This window comes from Salvelinus fontinalis, unplaced genomic scaffold, assembly GCF_029448725.1.
Source record: "Salvelinus fontinalis isolate EN_2023a unplaced genomic scaffold, ASM2944872v1 scaffold_0307, whole genome shotgun sequence".
NCBI classification, from domain to species: domain Eukaryota; kingdom Metazoa; phylum Chordata; class Actinopteri; order Salmoniformes; family Salmonidae; genus Salvelinus; species Salvelinus fontinalis.
The window spans coordinates 151,275-171,492 of record NW_026600516.1 but is presented as its reverse complement, the minus strand read 5'-3'; the positions used below and the strand labels follow the sequence as shown (position 1 = coordinate 171,492).

Below are 20,218 nucleotides of genomic sequence, written 5' to 3'. Positions count from 1 at the left end.
AAACACTTCTACATTAATGTGGATGCTACCATGGTTACGGATAATCCTGAATGAATCATGAATTATGAAGAGTGAGAAGGTTACAGAGGGTCAATGATCATACCCCAAGACATGCTAACTTCTCACCATTGTCAATAACAGGTTAGCATGTCTAGGGGGTATGATATTTTCACAACAGTAATTCATACAACAGGAATATGCATTTTCTTGCCCACCCACTTTTAACCCCACCTCTCACCCAATTTTACATCTACCCCCGCCCCCCCCCCCCCCCCCCCACACACAACCCTAACCTCCCCCCACCCATCTCTTCCACTTGACCAGGTAAAGAGCAGACAAATCATAACAAACCAGTCTTAAACATAAATGATAATAACAATAATAATAAGAAGAACAAAAACTACAATAATAATAATAAAAATAAAAATAATAATATAATAATAACAACAATAATGATCATAATAATAACACAAGAAACAAATAAAAAACATATAACAACAAAAATGTATTATAATAAAAGCATATGAAAAGTAGAAGTAGAGTTATTTATTTGATAGTCAGCGACAGTGTCTGACTACTGTAAAACAATACACTCTACTACAAGGAAAAGGCCAGCCTGAACTTCCTGTCTGGAGAGTGTCACACAGAGGTTGTGAACACACACACAATGCAAACAATGGTAACCTTGGAGACAATGGGGCATTCATATGGAACGTTACAAATGCACATGAATCAAAATGTTTTACAGCAAACAATGGAAGACTACTACGATTGTTTATATCCAATATTAGCTATAAGCTAAAACATTGGAACTGAGCATGGACCCAAGCTGAGGCCTACTGTTTAACTTAGCTACTGTATCCACAACACAACGAAGCAGACCACAACTACATAAAACACAACTAAGACTACTTTATTTACAAGAGTCATTAGGGGTGTCAATTATTTTGACCTCTACCTTTTGAGGAAAAACGTATTACCTTATTAAACAAGATCTCTTTCTCTGGCAATTGTATTAGTATAAAATAATATAAGTTCCTCATTTTTTGTAGCAGACAATATAGCTCAGTATTTCAATTATTTATTTTATAGAGTCATTATTGCTCATCTTTATCAAGGGTGTCAATCATTTTGGACCTCACTGTATAACCAACCTATTACAACTTGGATTGTCTTAAAACTGTCTCCTCATTCAGGTACAAAGTACTGAACGCCAGCGTCATCCCCGAGGGCCAGTTCATGGACAACAAGAAGGCCTCTGAGAAGCTGCTTGTGTCCATTCATATAAATAACAATGATTTTTCAATCACTTCCGACCCCACTGTGTTCCTTTTCCTGTACCTGAGTGAAACCATTCTCTCTGTGATCCACTCACATGTCTTGTTGTTGACGTAAATAAACATAATCTCCATTCAACATGTGAAGGTCCTGTCCCAAATGGACCCCTAAGCCCTATCCACAGGTGTAGCTAAAACTATGGTGGTAGGCCTTGCCCTCTGATAGGCTAGGGGTGGAAGTTTCAACCATATTGCTTATACCAATCAAATCCTCTCATATCTCCACAAGTGCATAGGGCATTAGGTTTAGGGAGCGATTTGTGATTGGGCCTAAGAATGTGGTAATTCTGTATTGAGTGCTTTCAGCGGTCAAGTGTATTCTATAAATCATTTTTCAATGTTTTAAATGGGATTGTCATTTGCCCTCTGTGACATCATCATAGCGTGCCTGTAAAAAGGGGGAGGGGCTCAGCCAGCCCACTGTAGAAATAATGACATCACCACCATAGTTTTTAAAGAGATGTTGGGGTCTTTAAATGTCAATAGCCTCATTATTGAGACTTAGCACTGGTATAAAACATCTTAAAGGATTTCATGTTCCCACACAAGCCTTTGTTTAATGAAGATGATGGAAAAATCCTCCATTATAAACTTAACTTTAAGCTCACTTTAACCATGTGGTAAAAAAATAAAACCTTAAAATAGTGTTCTGTATGTCTTCATGATTCAACTTCACTCAAAGTTCACATATGAACGACTCAACTCAAAGTTGCATATGAACGACTCAACTCAAAGTTCACATATGAACGACTCAACTCAAAGTTCACATATGAAGGACTCAACTCAAAGTTCGCATATGAACGACTCAACTCAAAGTTCGCATATGAACGACTCAACTCAAAGTTCAGATATGAATGACTCAACTCAAAGTTCACATATGAACGACTCAACTCAAAGTTCGCATATGAACGACTCAACTCAAAGTTCAGATATGAATGACTCAACTCAAAGTTCACATATGAACGACTCAACTCAAAGTTCACATATGAACGACTCAACTCAAAGTGAAGAAAAGAGGATGACGTGGTCTAGAAACAGTCCACAGCTCCTGTCTCCAAGCCTAGGCACTTGTGTAGATGAGGGCTGTATGTACACTGCCTTGCAAAAGTAGTCCTACCCCTTGGATTTATTTACATTGTATTGTTACAAAGTAGGATAAAAATGGATTTAATTGTTTAAAAACATATCTCCAATCTACACAGAATACTCTGTAATGTCAAAGTGGAAGAAAAAGGTGAATTATTTCTAAAGGGAAAATACATCAATCTAGTTGTTGCAAAAGTATTCAGCTCTCTGAGTTAATACATGTTAGAAACACCTTTGGCAGTTGTAACGGGTGTCGTAATCCTCCTCCTCAAACGAGGAGAGGAGAGAAGGATCGAAAGACCAAAATGCAGCGGGTTGTGAATACATAATGAATTTTAATAAACAAGACGAAACTAAACGCACAAAGAACACTTGATACTTTACAAAACAACAAAACGAAGTAAACAGACCTTGACACGGACTTACATACAACGTGAAGAACGCACGAACAGGAACAGACTACAAATACCTAACGACAATGAAACAGTCCCGTATGGTGCGCACATACACTGACACGGAAGACAATCACCCACAAACAAACAGTGAGAACACCCTACCTTAATATGACTCTCAATTAGAGGAAAACGCAAAACACCTGCCTCTAATTAAGAGCCATACCAGGCAACCCAAAACCAACATAGAAACAGAAAACATAGACTGCCCACCCAAAACTCACGCCCTGACCATCACACACATACAAAACAACAGAAAACAGGTCAGGAACGTGACAGCAGTGATTTCAGCTGTGAGTCTTCTTGGGTAAGTCTCTAAGAGCTTTACACACCTGGGTTGTGCAATATTAGACCATTATTCCTTTCAGAATTCTTCAAGCTCTGTCAAGATGTTGGATTGTCAAACAGATTTAAATCAAAACTGTAACTAGGCCACTCAGGAACATTCACTGTCTTCTTTGTAAGAAACTCCAGTGTAGAGCTGACCAGTGTAGAGTGTGGTGTAAAGCAGGTTTTCCTCTAGGATTTTGCCTGTGCTTAGCTCCACCCCTTTTCATTTTATCCTGAAAAACACCCTAGTATTTGCCTATGACAAGCATACCCATACCATGATGCAGCCACCACCATGGTTGAAAATAAGAAGGCAGTTACTCAGTGATGTGGTGTGTTGGATTTGCCCCAAACATAAGGCTTTGCATTTAGGCCAAAAAGTGTATTCCTTTTCAGTAATGTTTTGCAGTATTACTTCAGTGACTTGTTGCATACATGCATGTTTTGGAACATTTGTATTCTATATACTTGTATTCTTCTTTTCACACATTTAAGTCATCATTGTGGAGTCACTACAATGTTGTTGATCCATCCTCAGTTTTCTCTTATCACTGTCACAGAACTCTGTAACTGTTTTAAAATCACCAATGGCCTCATGGTAACATCGCTGAGCAGGTTCCTTCCTGTCCTGCAGCTCAGTTCAGAAGGACGACTGTATCTTTGATGTGTCTGGGTGGTTTAATACATCATCCACAGTATCATTATGAACTTGATGCTTAAAGAGATATTCAATGTCTGATTTGTTATTGTTACCCATCTACCAATCACTGGCCTTCTTCATGAGGCTTTCTCAAAGCTCCCTGGTATTTGTAGTTGAGTCTTGACTGAGGGACAATACAGATGCTGTATGAATGCGGGTCATAGGAGGGGTTAGTCATTCAACCGCTGTTATTTCACACAGAGTGAGTCCATGTAACTTATAAGGCATATTAGGCCTTATAAACAAAGGGGCTGAATAATTATGCAGGGACTAGATTTGAGTTTTGACATTTTTTATATTATTATTTTTTTAACTCTATTTTTTTCTTCCACTTTGACATTACAGAGTTATTTCAGTAGGTTATTGACCAAAAATTACATTTTACTTCCAAGTTGTAAGATAATAAAATGTGAAGTAATCAAAGGGGTATGAAAACTGTATCAAGGTACTGTGTCAAGGTACTGTGTCAAGGTACTGTGTCAAGGTACTGTGTCAAAGTACTGTATCAAGGTACTGTATCAAGGTACTGTGTCATGGTACTGTATTAAGGTACTGTATCAAGGTAATGTGTCAAGGTACTGTATCAAGGTACTGTATCAAGGTACTGTGTCAAGGTACTGTATCAAGGTACTGTGTCAAGGTACTGTGTCAAGGTACTGTATCAAGGTACTGTATTAAGGTACTGTATCAAGGTACTGTGTCAAGGTACTGTGTCAAGGTACTGTATCAAGGTACTGTATTAAGGTACTGTGTCAAGGTACTGTATCAAGGTAATGTATCAAGGTACTGTATCAAGGTACTGTGTCAAGGTAATGTGTCAAGATACTGTATCAAGGTACTGTGTCAAGGTACTGTGTCAAGGTACTGTGTCAAGGTACTGTATCAAGGTACTGTGTCAAGGTACTGTATCAAGGTACTGTATTAAGGTACTGTGTCAAGGTACTGTATCAAGGTACTGTGTCAAGGTACTGTATCAAGGTACTGTATTAAGGTACTGTGTCAAGGTACTGTATCAAGGTACTGTGTCAAGGTACTGTATCAAGGTACTGTATTAAGGTACTGTATTAAGGTACTGTATCAAGGTACCTGTATCAAGGTACTGTATCAAGGTACTGTATTAAGGTACTGTGTCAAGGTACTGTATCAAGGTACTGTATCAAGGTACTGTATCAAGGTACTGTATTAAGGTACTGTATCAAGGTACTGTATCAAGGTACTGTGTCAAGGTACTGTGTCAATGTACTGTGTCAAGGTACTGTATCAAGGTACTGTATCAAGGTACTGTATCAGGGTACTGTAACAAGGTACTGTATCAAGGTACTGTATCAAGGTACTGTGTCAAGGTACTGTGTCAAGGTACTGTATCAAGGTACTGTATTAAGGTACTGTATCAGGGTACTGTATCAAGGTACTGTGTCAAGGTACTGTATCAGGGTACTGTATCAGGGTACTGTATCAGGGTACTGTATCATGGTAGTGTATTAATGTACTGTATCAGGGTACTGTATCAAGGTACTGTATCAGGGTACTGTGTCAAGGTACTGTGTCAAGGTACTGTGTCAACGTACTGTGTTAAGGTACTGTATCAAGGTACTGTATTAAGGTACTGTATCAGGGTACTGATCAAGGTACTGTGTCAAGGTACTGTATCAGGGTACTGTAACAAGGTACTGTATCAAGGTACTGTATCAAGGTACTGTGTCAAGGTACTGTATTAAGGTACTGTATCAGGGTACTGTATCAAGGTACTGTGTCAAGGTACTGTATCAGGGTACTGTATCAGGGTACTGTGTCAAGGTACTGTGTCAAGGTACTGTGTCAAGGTACTGTGTTAAGGTACTGTATCAAGGTACTGTATCAAGGTACTGTGTCAAGGTACTGTATCAAGAGTGCAGATCTAGGATCAGATCCCCCCCCTGTCCATGTCATCCTATCAGACCACCCCTGACCCCACCTCGTGCATGTCATCTTATCAGATTCCCCCTGACCCCATCCCGTCCATGTCATCTTATCAGATTCCCCCTGACCCCATCCCGTCCATGTCATCTTATCAGACCCCCCCCCCCCCGACCCCACATGTCATCTTATCAGACCCCCCCTGACCCCACCCAGTACATGTCATCTTATTAGATCCCCCCTGACCCCATCCCGTCCATGTCATCTTATCAGATCCCCCCTGACCCCACCCAGTACATGTCATCTTATTAGATCCCCCCCGACCCCATCCCGTCCATGTCATCTTATCAGATCCCCCCTGACCCCACCCAGTACATGTCATCTTATTAGATCCCCCCCGACCCCATCCCGTCCATGTCATCTTATCAGACCCCCCCTGACCCCACCCAGTACATGTCATCTTATTAGATCCCCCCTGACCCCATCCCGTCCATGTAATCTTATCAGACCCCCCCCCCCCGACCCCACATGTCATCTTATCAGACCCCCCCTGACCCCACCCAGTACATGTCATCTTATTAGATCCCCCCTGACCCCACCCCGTCCATGTCATCTTATCAGATCCCCCCCTGACCCCATCCCGTCCATGTCATCTTATCAGATCCCCCCCTGACCCCATCCCGTCCATGTCATCTTATCAGATCCCCCCTGACCCCACCCCGTCCATGTCATCTTATCAGATCCCCCCCTGACCCCATCCCGTCCATGTCATCTTATCAGATCCCCCCCTGACCCCATCCTGTCCATGTCATCTTATCAGATCCCCCCTGACCCCATCCCGTCCATGTCATCTTATCAGATCCCCTCTGACCCCACCCCGTCCATGTCATCTTATCAGATCCCCCCCTGACCCCATCCCGTCCATGTCATCTTATCAGATCCCCCCCTGACCCCATCCCGTCCATGTCATCTTATCAGATCCCCCCCTGACCCCATCCCGTCCATGTCATCTTATCAGATCCCCCCCTGACCCCATCCCGTCCATGTCATCTTATCAGACCCCCTCTGACCCCACATGTCATCTTCTCAGACCCCTCTGACCCCATCTCGTCCATGCCATCTTATTCATTATGATCTAAAAGGCTATTATAAATCACTCCTATTCAGAGCTGCTTGGTACATATATATATTTTACCTTTATTTAACTAGACAAGTCAGTTAACAACAAATTCTTGTTTACAATGATGGCCCAACGGGGAGAACAGCTCTGGGATTTGATCCAGCAACCCTTCGATAACTGGCCCGATGCACTAACCACTAGGCTACCTGTCGACCCAAAAATACATACGGTCCCTGAAAGGATTGAATAGGAAAGCAATATGGTGAAAACTCCTGGCCTATCAGAGGGCAGAGTTGACCTACCATCATATAGTTATCTATCCCATTCTATCAGATCTACACAAGTTGACTAGACTAGCTGGTGCTACTACCACCATAATGTTATCTATCCCACTCTATCAGATCTACACAAGTTGACTAGACTAGCTGGTGCTACTACCACCATAATGTTATCCCATTCTATCAGATCTACACAAGTTGACTAGACTAGCTGGTGCTACTAACACCATAATGTTATCTATCCCATTCTATCAGATCTACACAAGTTGACTAGACTAGCTGGTGCTGCTACCACCATAATGTTATCTATCCCATTCTATCAGATCTACACAAGTTGACTAGACTAGCTGGTGCTACTACCACCATAATGTTATCTATCCCATTCTATCAGATCTACACAAGTTGACTAGACTGGCTGGTGCTGCTACCACCATAATGTTATCTATCCCATTCTATCAGATCTACACAAGTTGACTAGACTAGCTGGTGCTACTACCACCATAATGTTATCTATCCCATTCTATCAGATCTACACAAGTTGACTAGACTAGCTGGTGCTACTACCACCATAATGTTATCTATCCCATTCTATCAGATCTACACAAGTTGACTAGACTAGCTGGTGCTGCTACCACCATAATGTTATCCCATTCTATCAGATCTACACAAGTTGACTAGACTAGCTGGTGCTGCTACTGGAATACATCAAACAAGTGGAAAGACTAGAGTGATCCAGGAGGGGTTTGGGAAACACTGGACTAGAGTCTCGGGATCACAGGACGTTGGTGGCACACATGGTTTCCATGGTTTCCAGTTGTTTGATGCCATTCCATTTGCTCCGTTCCAGACATTATTATGAGTCGTTCTCCCCTCAGCAAGTTCCAATGCTAGGGATTGATTCAGGAATGGGCCAACAGCCAACTGTTCTCTCACCACAGCTCAACAGCTCCACCAGGTGGAAAGACTGGAGAACTGCTACCTCTTAAAACTTTCCCCAAACCAAAAGCATCTTGGTGCTTTACAGACAGCCCTGTTGAGGTTTAGAGGGTATTAAATGAAACTGTCATCTTGATAACAGTAACTATTTCACAGACTTTAGCTTGACCCGGTGTTAATGAGCTCTTTGTAATAAACACACACACGAGGCCTGAAGGCACAACCCACATTGAGTTTACAGTAACAATGGAGAGAAGTGGAAGGTCCTCAACCAACAGTAAAAATGGAGAGAGGTGGAAGGTCCTCAACCAACAGTAACAATGGAGAGAGGTGGAAGGTCCTCAACCAACAGTAACAATGGAGAGAGGTGGAAGGTCCTCAACCAACAGTAACAATGGAGAGAAGTGGAAGGTCCTCAACCAACAGTAACAATGGAGAGAAGTGGAAGGTCCTCAACCAACAGTAACAATGGAGAGAAGTGGAAGGTCCTCAACCAACAGTAACAATGGAGAGAAGTGGAAGGTCCTCAACCAACAGTAACAATGGAGAGAGGTGGAAGGTCCTCAACCAACAGTAACAATGGAGAGAAGTGGAAGGTCCTCAACCAACAGTAACAATGGAGAGAAGTGGAAGGTCCTCAACCAACAGTAAAAATGGAGAGAGGTGGAAGGTCCTCAACCAACAGTAACAATGGAGAGAGGTGGAAGGTCCTCAACCAACAGTAACAATGGAGAGAGGTGGAAGGTCCTCAACCAACAGTAACAATGGAGAGAGGAGGAAGGTCCTCAACCAACAGTAACAATGGAGCCATAAGAAAGGAGCATCATAAACTACTACTCAGACTGTCATGGTCATTCTGAAGACTTTCATTGTGTTTTTCTACAGTGGAACTTAAACAGCACTATTTCAATACACCAATCAGTCTTCCTGCTTTGGTAAAACAACCTAGGAAGTGTTCAGTACATTAACTAAATACATGTCATGAATGTCACTTGTCTTTAACAAGTTTAGCCAGTTTTCCTAAAATCCTCTATGGTCAATTAGTCCTCTGTTGTTCTGCCTTTTGTAAATATGTGTTTAACCTGCCTTACAATAAATATAGACATGTTTATTTCTATGTTTACAACCTGTTAAATAGACAATCATTAGACAATGAGCATCATCATACAGAGTTATTTATTGACATCATCAAATCACAGCTTACACACACAGAACTCAGGTTTGGGGAAATGATCAGCCCTAAAACAATGCAAGTCTATGTGTATACAACATACACAGTACAATGAAATCACACTGTAGTGCATCAATTAATTACTTAGAATCAAAACAAGTATTTCTGTGCCCTTGAAAGTTACACTGGGCTGTAGGTTGGGATGGAGATCAGGGGAGTAGTGCAGGAGGGACCCCATCCTTCATATGCTGGGGGTCCCAAGGCTCACTCCAGACTCTGGGCCCCTGCCATCCTTCATATGCTGGGGGTTCCCAAGGCTCACTCAAGACTCTGGGCCCCTGCCATCCTTCATATGCTGGGGGTCCCAAGGCTCACTCCAGACTCTGGGCCCCTGGGGGCCAAAGAGAATCAGACTGTTAGAGAGGAAACACACCAGAACGACGGCCGAGTGCTTCTGACCAGAATATCGGCCACAAATATTTGTTAATTTCCCGACTATTCTACATTTAGGTCCAAAGCCTATACAATATATTAGCTCATAAACTATGTAAGTCATTACTAAAATAAAATATTTACAGGTGATTGGCCCGATGGTGAGGGGTTTGAGGCGGATGGACTTGGACACAGAGCGGGATCTCCTCCTGGAACACACCTGTAGAGAGAGAAACCAAACAGTCAGAGAGACTAACCACTAAGTCAGAGAGACCAACCACTAACTCAGAGAGACCAAACACTAAGTCAGAGAGACCAAACACTAAGTCAGAGAGACCAAACACTAAGTCAGAGAGACCAAACACTAAGTCAGAGAGACCAAGTCAGAGAGACCAAACACTAAGTCAGAGAGACCAAACACTAAGTCAGACTGACCAAACACAAAGAAACCTGAAAGCCCAAGTAGAGAGTTAATGAGTCTGAGAAGAACATCAGGACTCACTGGAGTGCAGGAGGAGCTCCTCTGGTCACACAGGCTGAGGCTGCAGTGCAGGAAGATGTAACGGTAGTCCACCTGCAACGCAGCAGAGAAGCGAGCCCTGAGGGACGAGCCGCTTTCCTCCACTGTCACCTGGGTACGATTTGTAGGACACCTGGGAGAAGAGCCAAGAAACAGCAAAGGGTTCAAGGCTACACAGACCGTACACAGCAACAAACATACCATACTTCACACACAAAACAAACACACATAGACATGCAAACAGCTGATGAATAGAGTCATGGACCTGTCCTGAATCATGTAGGTCTGTGGGAGATTATCAGGGCTGGGTGATTCCGTGGTGTAGCAGTCTTCCAGAACAACGACAAAACGTTCTGCCTCGGACTCCTCTACGGACACGCCCACGTACAGGGAGGAACCCGCAATCAGGGTGACTGGCTGACCAGCTGGGTAAGGCTGTGTGTAGTTGGTGTCGCGGTACAGAGACATGGAGGCCTTGGCCTTGGCACCGACTCTGACAACTTTATGATCCGTTCTGTGAAGAGGTACAAAGGTACAAAGAGGTGAAGCTACAAATCAAATCAAACTTTATGAACATTAAAATAACAGTTGAATGTTCATAATGATGACACTGTTAGAAAAAACAGTTCCAAAGGGTTCTTTGGCTGTCCCCATAGGAGAACCCTTTTTGGTTCCAGGTTGAACCTGTTTTGGTTCTAGGTAGAACCCTCTGTGGAGAGCATTCTACATGGAACTCAAAATAATTATATCTGGATCCAAAAGTTTTCTGCCTGGAACCAAAAGGGGTTCTTCAAAGGGTTCTCATATAGGGACAGCCGGAGAATCTTTTTAGGTTCTAAATGGCACATTTTTTCTAATAGTGTAGTTTGAAACAAAGACAACAGAATAAACAGAATGGACTTTCTGCATATTTTCTCACAGTGGGAGAGGTCTGATGGCCACATCCAGACTGCTCTCTGTCTCCAGAGGATAGACACAGGAGAAGGGAAAGCCGAAGGGTCGGGAGTCGTTCCTCCCATCTACTGGATAAACTAATAAGCTGTTGGAGTAGACAGCATGGGTGGCGTTTGTCTGGGAAAAGAGGGGGGGGGGGGGGGGGGGGGGTTAAGAAATATGTCATATTCATGCATATTAGGCCTGCTTGCATTAGTGATGTGTAGACTACCATGAAATCACAGTGATTTGTTTGACAATTTTCCACCGTTAACACTAATGTCATATCCGTCTTCAGCCCTGTTTATTTACTTAACCTTTATTTAAAGCAGGGAGTCCTATTGAGACCAAGGTCTCATGACAAGACCAGCAGCTACTACACATTAAATGTTAGAGACACACATACTTAAATCAAGGCTGGAGCATAGAAAACACAAAAATACAAAAACACAATTGAAAAAACAAGCAGAGGTTCCTCCACCAACAATCTGAACTGTCTGAAAGGCACCATTGCATCCCGTGTAGCTCAGTTGTAAATCAGAACTTGTCCTCAACTAGCCTACCTGGTTAAATAAAGGTGAAATAAAAACATTTAATAAATTAAAAAAGTAAGATGCAAACCAACTAAAGTGTATGTTTAGTAATAATTCATAAAACTTCTCCAGGGAAAATATTGGGGATGGGACAGCAATATAGAACCTTCTTGAACATAAAGTGAAAATATTTCTCACCTCCAGAGTGTTCCCACAGCGTCCCTCCCTGCGCTCCACCTGGTACCACACCGTGCCGTTACGATCCTCGTGGGCGGAGCAGCGGTGGTCGGCCAGGTGAGCAGAGGAAGCATCCAGACCAGCAGCCTCCAGGTAAACATTTGGAAGGCCCACCTTCAGGAGGCTCCGCCCACACACCAGCTCTGGAGCTAAGTTAACAACTCAGAAGGTTATTTAAGCAATAAGGTGTGAACTGGTACATGTGTGAGACTGAGATCCCTGAGATCCCTCAGCCGTGGTATATTGGCCATATACCACAAACCCCCAAGCTGCCTTATCAACCAATCATCATTCAGGGCTGGGACCCTGAATGTTGATTGGCTGAAAGCCGTGGTATGTGAGACCATATACCACGGGTATGAGAAAACATGTATTTTTACTGTTCTAATTCCGTTGGTAATCAGTTTATAATAGCAGTAAGGCACCTTGGGGGTTTGTGATATATGGCCAATATACCACGCCTCCTCTGCCCTTATTGGTTAAAAGATACGCATCTTAAAGATGCATAATTTCACCCCTAAATCTCTGCGTTTCATAGTGTTTGAAAAAATACAGATGTGACAATGCAGTTTATACACTCACCTTTCCTCTCACATCTCCAGTTGGTCTCATTGTCGCTCACGCAGGCATCAAACACTCCACATGTAGAACACACCGTGGTGTTGACATCTGGAAGAGACAGAGGTAGTGTTAAATGGCTTTGTTATGTCTAGTTACTTGAACATTCTTTGTGTCTCTAAGAATCAGGGATAATCCCTTTACGATAGCAATATACCTGCACAGTAGGCCATGTTGCATGTTGTTGTAGGGACCAACTTGTAGACATAGTAGTTTCCATAGCAGGCTTTGACATGGATGGGATTTTGCCTCCTGTAGCAGCAGTCATAGTAATAGTGTCCACAGACGCTCCTCTGAACCACCCCGTCTAACAGCTGGGGATGCGCTAATGGAAGCCACAAGGGGATCTCCGTCCCACACATGTACTTTTCCACACACCTCTCTGGCATCTGAACACTGGTGTTTCCCAGGAACAGGCGATACCAGCCCTGCCAGTTGACAGACGAGTCACAGTGGTAGCCGTTAGCTGGACCGTAGTTGGTGGTGGAACGCCAGTCGTCATTCAGTACAGAGTAGTGCAGGCAGGGGTCTGCACAGAGGGATGTTCCACCAACACTGATACAGTCCTCTCCCACTGGACACCGTCTCCCCCCGCACTGAAACTGCACTGAACGGGAGTCAGAACCAGGACTGGAGTGGAGGTCGTCTTCAGGAGGCACCAGGCAGTTGAAGGATCCGGGGGTGTTCTCACAGACCTGAGGAGGGCTGCAGGGTTGGTCTGGGAGGGAACACTCGTCAACGTCCACACAGCCCAGCTCCGAGGACCAGCCGTAACCTTGACGACAGCAGGAGCCTTTAGCGCAGAATTCAAGGTCGTAGCATGTGATGCCGTCGCCAACAAAGCCATCTTGACAGGTGCAAGTGACAGACCCGGTTTGGAAAGCATCTCCCCTCTCACGTTCCACAGGTGAGTCTAGGCAGGTGGCTTGGTCATGACACGCCTCACAACTGGTAACAACCGTACCTGAGAAAACAATTCCCCCATAAAGCTTATGACAAGACACTACATTAAATTTAATCAATAAGGCCCGAGGAGGTGTGATATATTGGCCGTTATAAACTGTGTAGTTTGGGTCCTGGATGCTGATTGGTTGAAAGCTGTGGATTATCAGACATTATAAACTGGTTGGTTAGAACCCTGAATGCTGATTGGCTGACAGCCGTGGTATATCAGACCGTATATCACAGGTATGAAAAAACATTTATAATTACTGCTCTAAATACGTTGGCAAACAGTTTATAATAGCAATAAGGCACCTTGAAGATTTGTGTTATATGGCCAATATACCACAGGCTAAGAACAGCCCTTAGCCGTGGTATATTGGCCGTATACCACACCCCCTCGTGCCTTATTGCTTAAATATACCACAAGTATGATGTAAAATTACTTGTTTACTGTTCTAATTACGTTGGTAACCAGTTTATAATAGCAATAATGCACATCGGGGGTTTGTGGTATATGGCCAATATGTCACTGCTAAGGGCTGTATCCAGGCACACCCCTTCACATCGTGCCTAAGAACAACAACACATAAAACCTCACATAATTCTGCTAAAAAACTATTACAATTTATCTCATCCAGTAGTACAGTTGAAGTCATTAGTTTACATACACCTCAGCCAAATACATTTAAAATCAGTTTTTCACAATTCCTGACATTTAATCTTAGTAAAGAATTCCCTGTCTTAGGTCAGTTAGGATCGCCACTTTATTTTAAGAATGTGAAATTGTCACGAACGTCGTCTTGGAAATTACCGGACCAAGGTGCAGCGTGGTGAGCGTACATTTTACTTTATTATAAATGACGCCAACAAAACAAGAATCAACAAAAACGAACGTGAAGCTTACTAGGGCTATACTGGCCACTAACAAAGACAACTACCCACAACTAAGGTGGAAAAACAGGCTGCCAAAGTATGATTCCCAATCAGAGACAACGATAGACAGCTGTCCCTGATTGAGAACCATACCCCGCCAAAACATAGAAACAGAAAACATAGAATGCCCACCCCACATCACACCCTGACCTAACCAAATAGAGAAATAAAACGGCTCTCTAAGGTCAGGGCGTGACAGAAATGTCAGAATAATAGTAGAGAGAATGATTTATTTCAGCTTTTATTTCTTTCATCACATTCCCAGTGGGTCAGAAGTTTACATACATTCAATTAGTATTTGGTAGCATTGCCTTTAAATTGTTTAACTTGGGTCAAACGTTTTGGGTAGCCTTCCACAATAAGTTGGGTGAATTTTGGCCCATTCCTCCTGACAGAGCTGGTGTAACTGAGTCAGGTTTGTAGGCCTCCTTGCTCGCACACACTTTTTCAGTTCTGCCCACAAATTTTCTATAGGATTGAGGTCAGGGCTTGTGATGGCCACTCCAATACCTTGACTTTGTTGTCCTGAAGCCATTTTGCCACAACTTTGGAAGTATGCTTGGGGTCATTGTTTATTTGGAAGACCCATTTGCGACCAAGCTTTAACTTCCTGACTGATGTCTTGAGATGTTGCTTCAATATATCCACATAATTTCCTCCCTCATGATGCCATCTATTTTGTGAAGTGCACCAATCCCTCCTGCAGCAAAGCACCCTCACAACATGATGCTGCCACACCCGTGCGTCACAGTTGGGATGGTGTTCTTCGGCTTGCAAGCCTCCCCCTTTATCCTCCAAACATAACGATGGTCATTATGGCCAAACAGTTCTTTTTTTGTTTCATCAGACCAGAGGACATTTCTCCAAAAAGTACAATCTTTGTCTCCATGTGCAGTTGCAAACCGTAGTCTGGCTTTTCTATGGCTGTTTTGGAGCAGTGGCTTCTTCCTTGCTGAGCGGTATTTAAGGTTATGTCGATATAGGACTCGTTTTACTGTGGATATAGATACTTTTGTACCAGTTTCCTCCAGCATCTTCACAAGGTCCTTTGCTGTTGTTCTGGGAATGATTTGCACTTTTCTCACCAAAGTACGTTCATCTCTAGGAGACAGAACGCATCTCCTACCTGAGCGGTATGACGGCTCCGTGGTCCCATGGTGCTTATACTTGCGTACTATTGTTTGTACAGATGAACGTGGTACCTTCAGTCGTTTGGAAATTGCTCCCAATGATGAACCAGACTTGTGGAGGTCTACAAATTTTTTTCTGAGGTCATGGCTGATTTCTTTTGATTTTCCCATGATGTCAAGCAAAGAGGCACTGAGTTTGAAGGTAGGCCTTGAAATACATCCACAGGTACACCTCCAATTGACTCAAATTATGTCAATTAGCCTTTCAGAAGCTTCTAAAGCCATGACATAATTTCCTGGAATTTTCCAAGCTGTTTAAAGGCACAGTCAATTTAGTGTATGTAAACTTCTGACCCACTGGAATTGTAATACAGTGAATTATAAGTGAAATAATCTGTCTGTAAACAATTGTTGGAAAAATGACTTGTGTCATGCACAAAGTAGATGTCCTAACCGACTTGCCAAAACTGTAGTCTGTTAACAAGAAATTTGTGGGGTGGTTGAAAAATGAGTTTTAATGACTCCAACATAAGTGTATGTAAACTTCCGACTTCAACTGTATATAGTATTTTTAAGTGAGCACTGATGCCGTCTTGTGATACGTAGTGGTCACTAAATTGTCATGATCAGGGATTTCAAGTTTGTATCTGTCCATTTCTACCCAGCTGATCATAGCGAAAAATAAAATACTTCTGCATTTGGTGGTGTGTACACATTAATTCTCATTGGAAGTAGGCTCAGGATAACTGGGCAGCTGATATTCAGAGATTAAATAGACAAATTGATTAGTCACAGGAATCAGGACTAATAAATTCAATGCAACTGGTTGTTTTACAAACTGTAGGCCTACCATATGGATGGGCATTCCTAAAATTCCATTCTGGCTGACACTGTAGGACAGGGGTCGGGAACCTATGGCTCCCGAGCCAGGTGTGGCTCTTTTGATGATTGCATCCCCAATTTTCGTGGTATCCAATCGCTATTAATTACTATCTTGTCTCATCGCTACAACTCCCGTACGGGCTCAGGAGAGACGAAGGTCGAAAGCCATGCGTCCTCCGAAGCACAACCCAACCAAGCCGCACTGCTTCTTAACACAGCACGCCTCCAACCCGGAAGCCAGCCGCACCAATGTGTCGGAGGAAACACCGTGCACCCGCCCCCCTCGGTTAGTGCGCACTGCACCTGGCCCACCACAGGAGTCGCTGGAGCACGATGAGACAAGGATATCCCTACCGGCCAAACCCTCCCTAACCCAGACAACGCTAAGCCAATTGTGCATCACCCCACGCGGCCGGCTGCGACAGAGCCTGGGCGCGAACCCAGAGACTGTGGTGGCGCAGCTAGCACTGCGATGCAGTGCTCTAGACCACTGCGCCACCCGGGAGGCCTATTCTCACTTGTTTTAATCCATCCATCGATTTTTCACTGCTCATGTCCTGTTCAGGGCTGCAGGAGCAATTGTCCATTATTTTAATTAAATGATACTGGCCTACGTTGGCCGTTGCTAGGTAAAACAGGTAAACGACTCCTTTTGAATCAGTCTGCTCGGTCATTAGCTCAAAGCTAACCCTTCGACGAAGAAGATGGCGAAAAGAAAAAAAGATGACGAGTATCGTACATTTCAGGATGAATGGACCGAAGAATTCGCCTTTGTGGAGAGAGCAGGTTCTGCGGTGTGTCTAATTTGCAATGACAAAATTACATCGATGTAACGGTCGAATGTAAATCGGCACTTCGACAAATTCAGAGGCTTATTATACTGACATTTAGTTGAATTCACTTTTAAAATATATTATATGGCTCTCACTGAAATAAATTTCCAAATTATTTGATTTCATGGCTCTCTTAGTCAAAAAGGTTCCCGACCCCTGCTGTAGGCTATAGCCCAGTAATCACAGACCGATGCTGACATCTTTTGGACGTCTTTATTTGGTTCTGTCTGGACCAGCCTTGAGTTCCACATCCATGGACATTGATTTTTGGTCCGGTCGTCTGTTTTGTTCAGATTTGGTCTGGTATGGACCGGCCTTGGTCCAAACATAAACGTCTATAAATGACGTCTTTTCAACTTTAATTAAGAACCAAAAATGAACAAGATTTAAATGTTCGGAAAATACGTTTCTTCAACGTCCAGAAAATACATATTTTCAACCTCCAGAAAATACATATTTTCTACTTTCATTCAGAACCGAAAATGTACCTGATTTCAACGTCCAGAAAAAACGTTGTTTTCAATGTCTGGAAAATATGAATTTTTAACTTCTGGAAAATAAGTATTTTAAACTCCCGGAAAATACGTATTTTCACCTTTCATTCAGAATCTAAAATGAACCTAACTTCAACATCTGTAAAATAAGTACTTAGGCGTCTTTTCAACATTGTTTTGCTTACTGGGACTATTTTAGTTTTGCAGTGTATAGGAGGGTAGCAATTTATTTATCTTGCTTAGGGTGGCAGGTCCTGGCTGAAGCTAACATAAATTAACTACCCTAGTACTTTGTTTGTAATATCCAAACCATAACGCAAAATATGCTAATTTCAAAGCTGATTGCCACCAGCAACTTTATTAATTCGCTTAAAAGGTCCCTCCGCCACGTCTCTCTCCATCAGCCAAATATGATCAATTGCCTCAGCAAAGTCAGTGCCCTCTTGCTGAGAAGGGTCTATTTGCAGACCATGTTTACTACATGCGGAACCCACTACATGTCGCGCCCATTACTTGTCACTTACTACATGTCGCGCCCACTGCTATTGAGGTTGCTAGCTAGGACATCGGGACACAGTGTCCTTTGCCCCCGCCTGCCGAGCACTGCTTTCCTGTAGTTATTTTAACGTCAAAGTGGGAGTAATCCCTACCCAGTAGTCCCATTCAAGAGTTTGGTTGGTTACACTAGCTAGCTACTTCCCTCGTCGTAACGTTAACAGAACTGCAGGAAAGCAGTGCCCGGCAGGCGGGGGCGAAGTACACTGTGTACCGGTGTCCCCAAGCTAGCTAACAACCTCTTTCTTCTTTGGTGGGGTTTCTCGGTGGTTGGGATCCAATGTCGGTGCATTTTTGTTTTGTTCAGTACAACTGGTTTTCACAGCATTGCAACCACCTTTGAAAAAAGGTGTGGATAATATGAAGTATTATATTTGTAATATTGTATTATTTACACCAGCATTTATTTTGAAAGTTTACACAAATACTGGTATTTTGAAAGTAGGCTATATTTAAATAAATACACGTTTAATAAAATACAAATATAGGTTATTGGAATAAATCAATAGAATCTGCGAAACAAAATTGGTATCTTGTGCTGGACAATGGGTTTAATACAGAGTGCTGGTGAATGCTTACTCCACCCACTCCATTCACTGCAATGCAATAGAGTAGACTGAATATGAAATACTTTGTTCTCCACCCTCTCCATAGCCCCAATGCAATACACTGTAATAGACTGTACATGGGATACATATTGACTTGTAGAGAGAGAACTTGTCTACCTGTCTCCGCTAAAGTGGGGTGGGAAATACTCAGTAGGGTCTCTACTTACCAAATATATGCACTTTTGTAGGAGGACTGTGTTGTACATATTCTATACCCCCTCCAAGCATCAGATCGTGCGACACAGTCCCTGTTCAAAACGTACCATATTTAGTACGAATACCGTGCTGAGTTAATAAATAATAATACTGAGGTAAAGGACGGAGAGGAATATATATATATATATAAAGGAAGGAGAGGAATATATATATATATAAAGGAAGGAGAGGAATATATATATATATAAAGGAAGGAGAGGAATATATATATATAAAGGAAGGAGAGGAATATATATATATAAAGGAAGGAGAGGAATATATATATATATAAAGGAAGGAGAGGAATATATATATATATAAAGGAAGGAGAGGAATATATATATATATAAAGGAAGGAGAGGAATATATATATATATATATAAAGGAAGGAGAGGAATATATATATATATATAAAGGAAGGAGAGGAATATATATATATATATATATATATAAAGGAAGCCTACAGAATATTGCTTGCCGCTCCCCAGTGCTTTATTCTTGCACACAAAGCTTTCATCACCCATAACCTGCACTGGGGAGCAACAATATTCTGAGTGAAGCTCTCATTCCGTTACCTAAACGGGAATAAGCCAATCAACCCTTTACCTGAGTTGTCTGCAGTAACATGCTTAAAGAACAGGAGCATCATCAGAACACCCGATGACATCATTCTGTTCAGCTTCTCTTCAGATCAGACACACGACTGAAAAATAAAGAATAAAAAAATAATATATCTATTGTTTGGTACAATTATAGCCAAAGGGAGCACTTCCGACAGAAAAATGCTTCTTTAATCATAAAACGAACGTGTTTCGGCCTAATAGTCTTCATCAGGGTCAAAACATGATAAAGGCTAACGAGCGAAACAAACAAGTTTTAGTTTTATAATTGAAGAAGCGTTTACAAATTACTAATTATCCACTTCCAGAGTTCCTGAATTCCCCCTTCACTTCAGTTGTGGCAAAATCAAATAATAAAATGTGAAGTATTTTCATGCAGAATGAATAAGCTATAGTTGAAACTAATGAAAAAGACATCGCTCACTTACCAATCAGCATATGATG

General features: G+C 42.4%; 1 protein-coding gene across 1 annotated transcript in view; it reads right to left on the bottom strand.

The window, feature by feature from the left end:
• Positions 1-9,292: 9,292 nt before the first annotated feature.
• Positions 9,293-20,218, bottom strand: part of LOC129845450 (uncharacterized) — a 34,805-nt gene continuing 23,879 nt past the window's right edge. The window contains exons 15-23 of the mRNA XM_055913391.1: positions 19,761-19,844; positions 12,737-13,543; positions 12,544-12,630; positions 11,923-12,110; positions 11,178-11,329; positions 10,524-10,772; positions 10,241-10,391; positions 9,883-9,958; positions 9,293-9,697 (exon numbers count right to left, since the gene is read on the bottom strand). Coding sequence (XP_055769366.1) covers positions 9,678-9,697; positions 9,883-9,958; positions 10,241-10,391; positions 10,524-10,772; positions 11,178-11,329; positions 11,923-12,110; positions 12,544-12,630; positions 12,737-13,543; positions 19,761-19,844 — 1,814 coding nt within the window. The 3' untranslated portion in view covers positions 9,293-9,677. The remainder of the gene's footprint in view (positions 9,698-9,882; positions 9,959-10,240; positions 10,392-10,523; positions 10,773-11,177; positions 11,330-11,922; positions 12,111-12,543; positions 12,631-12,736; positions 13,544-19,760; positions 19,845-20,218) is intronic.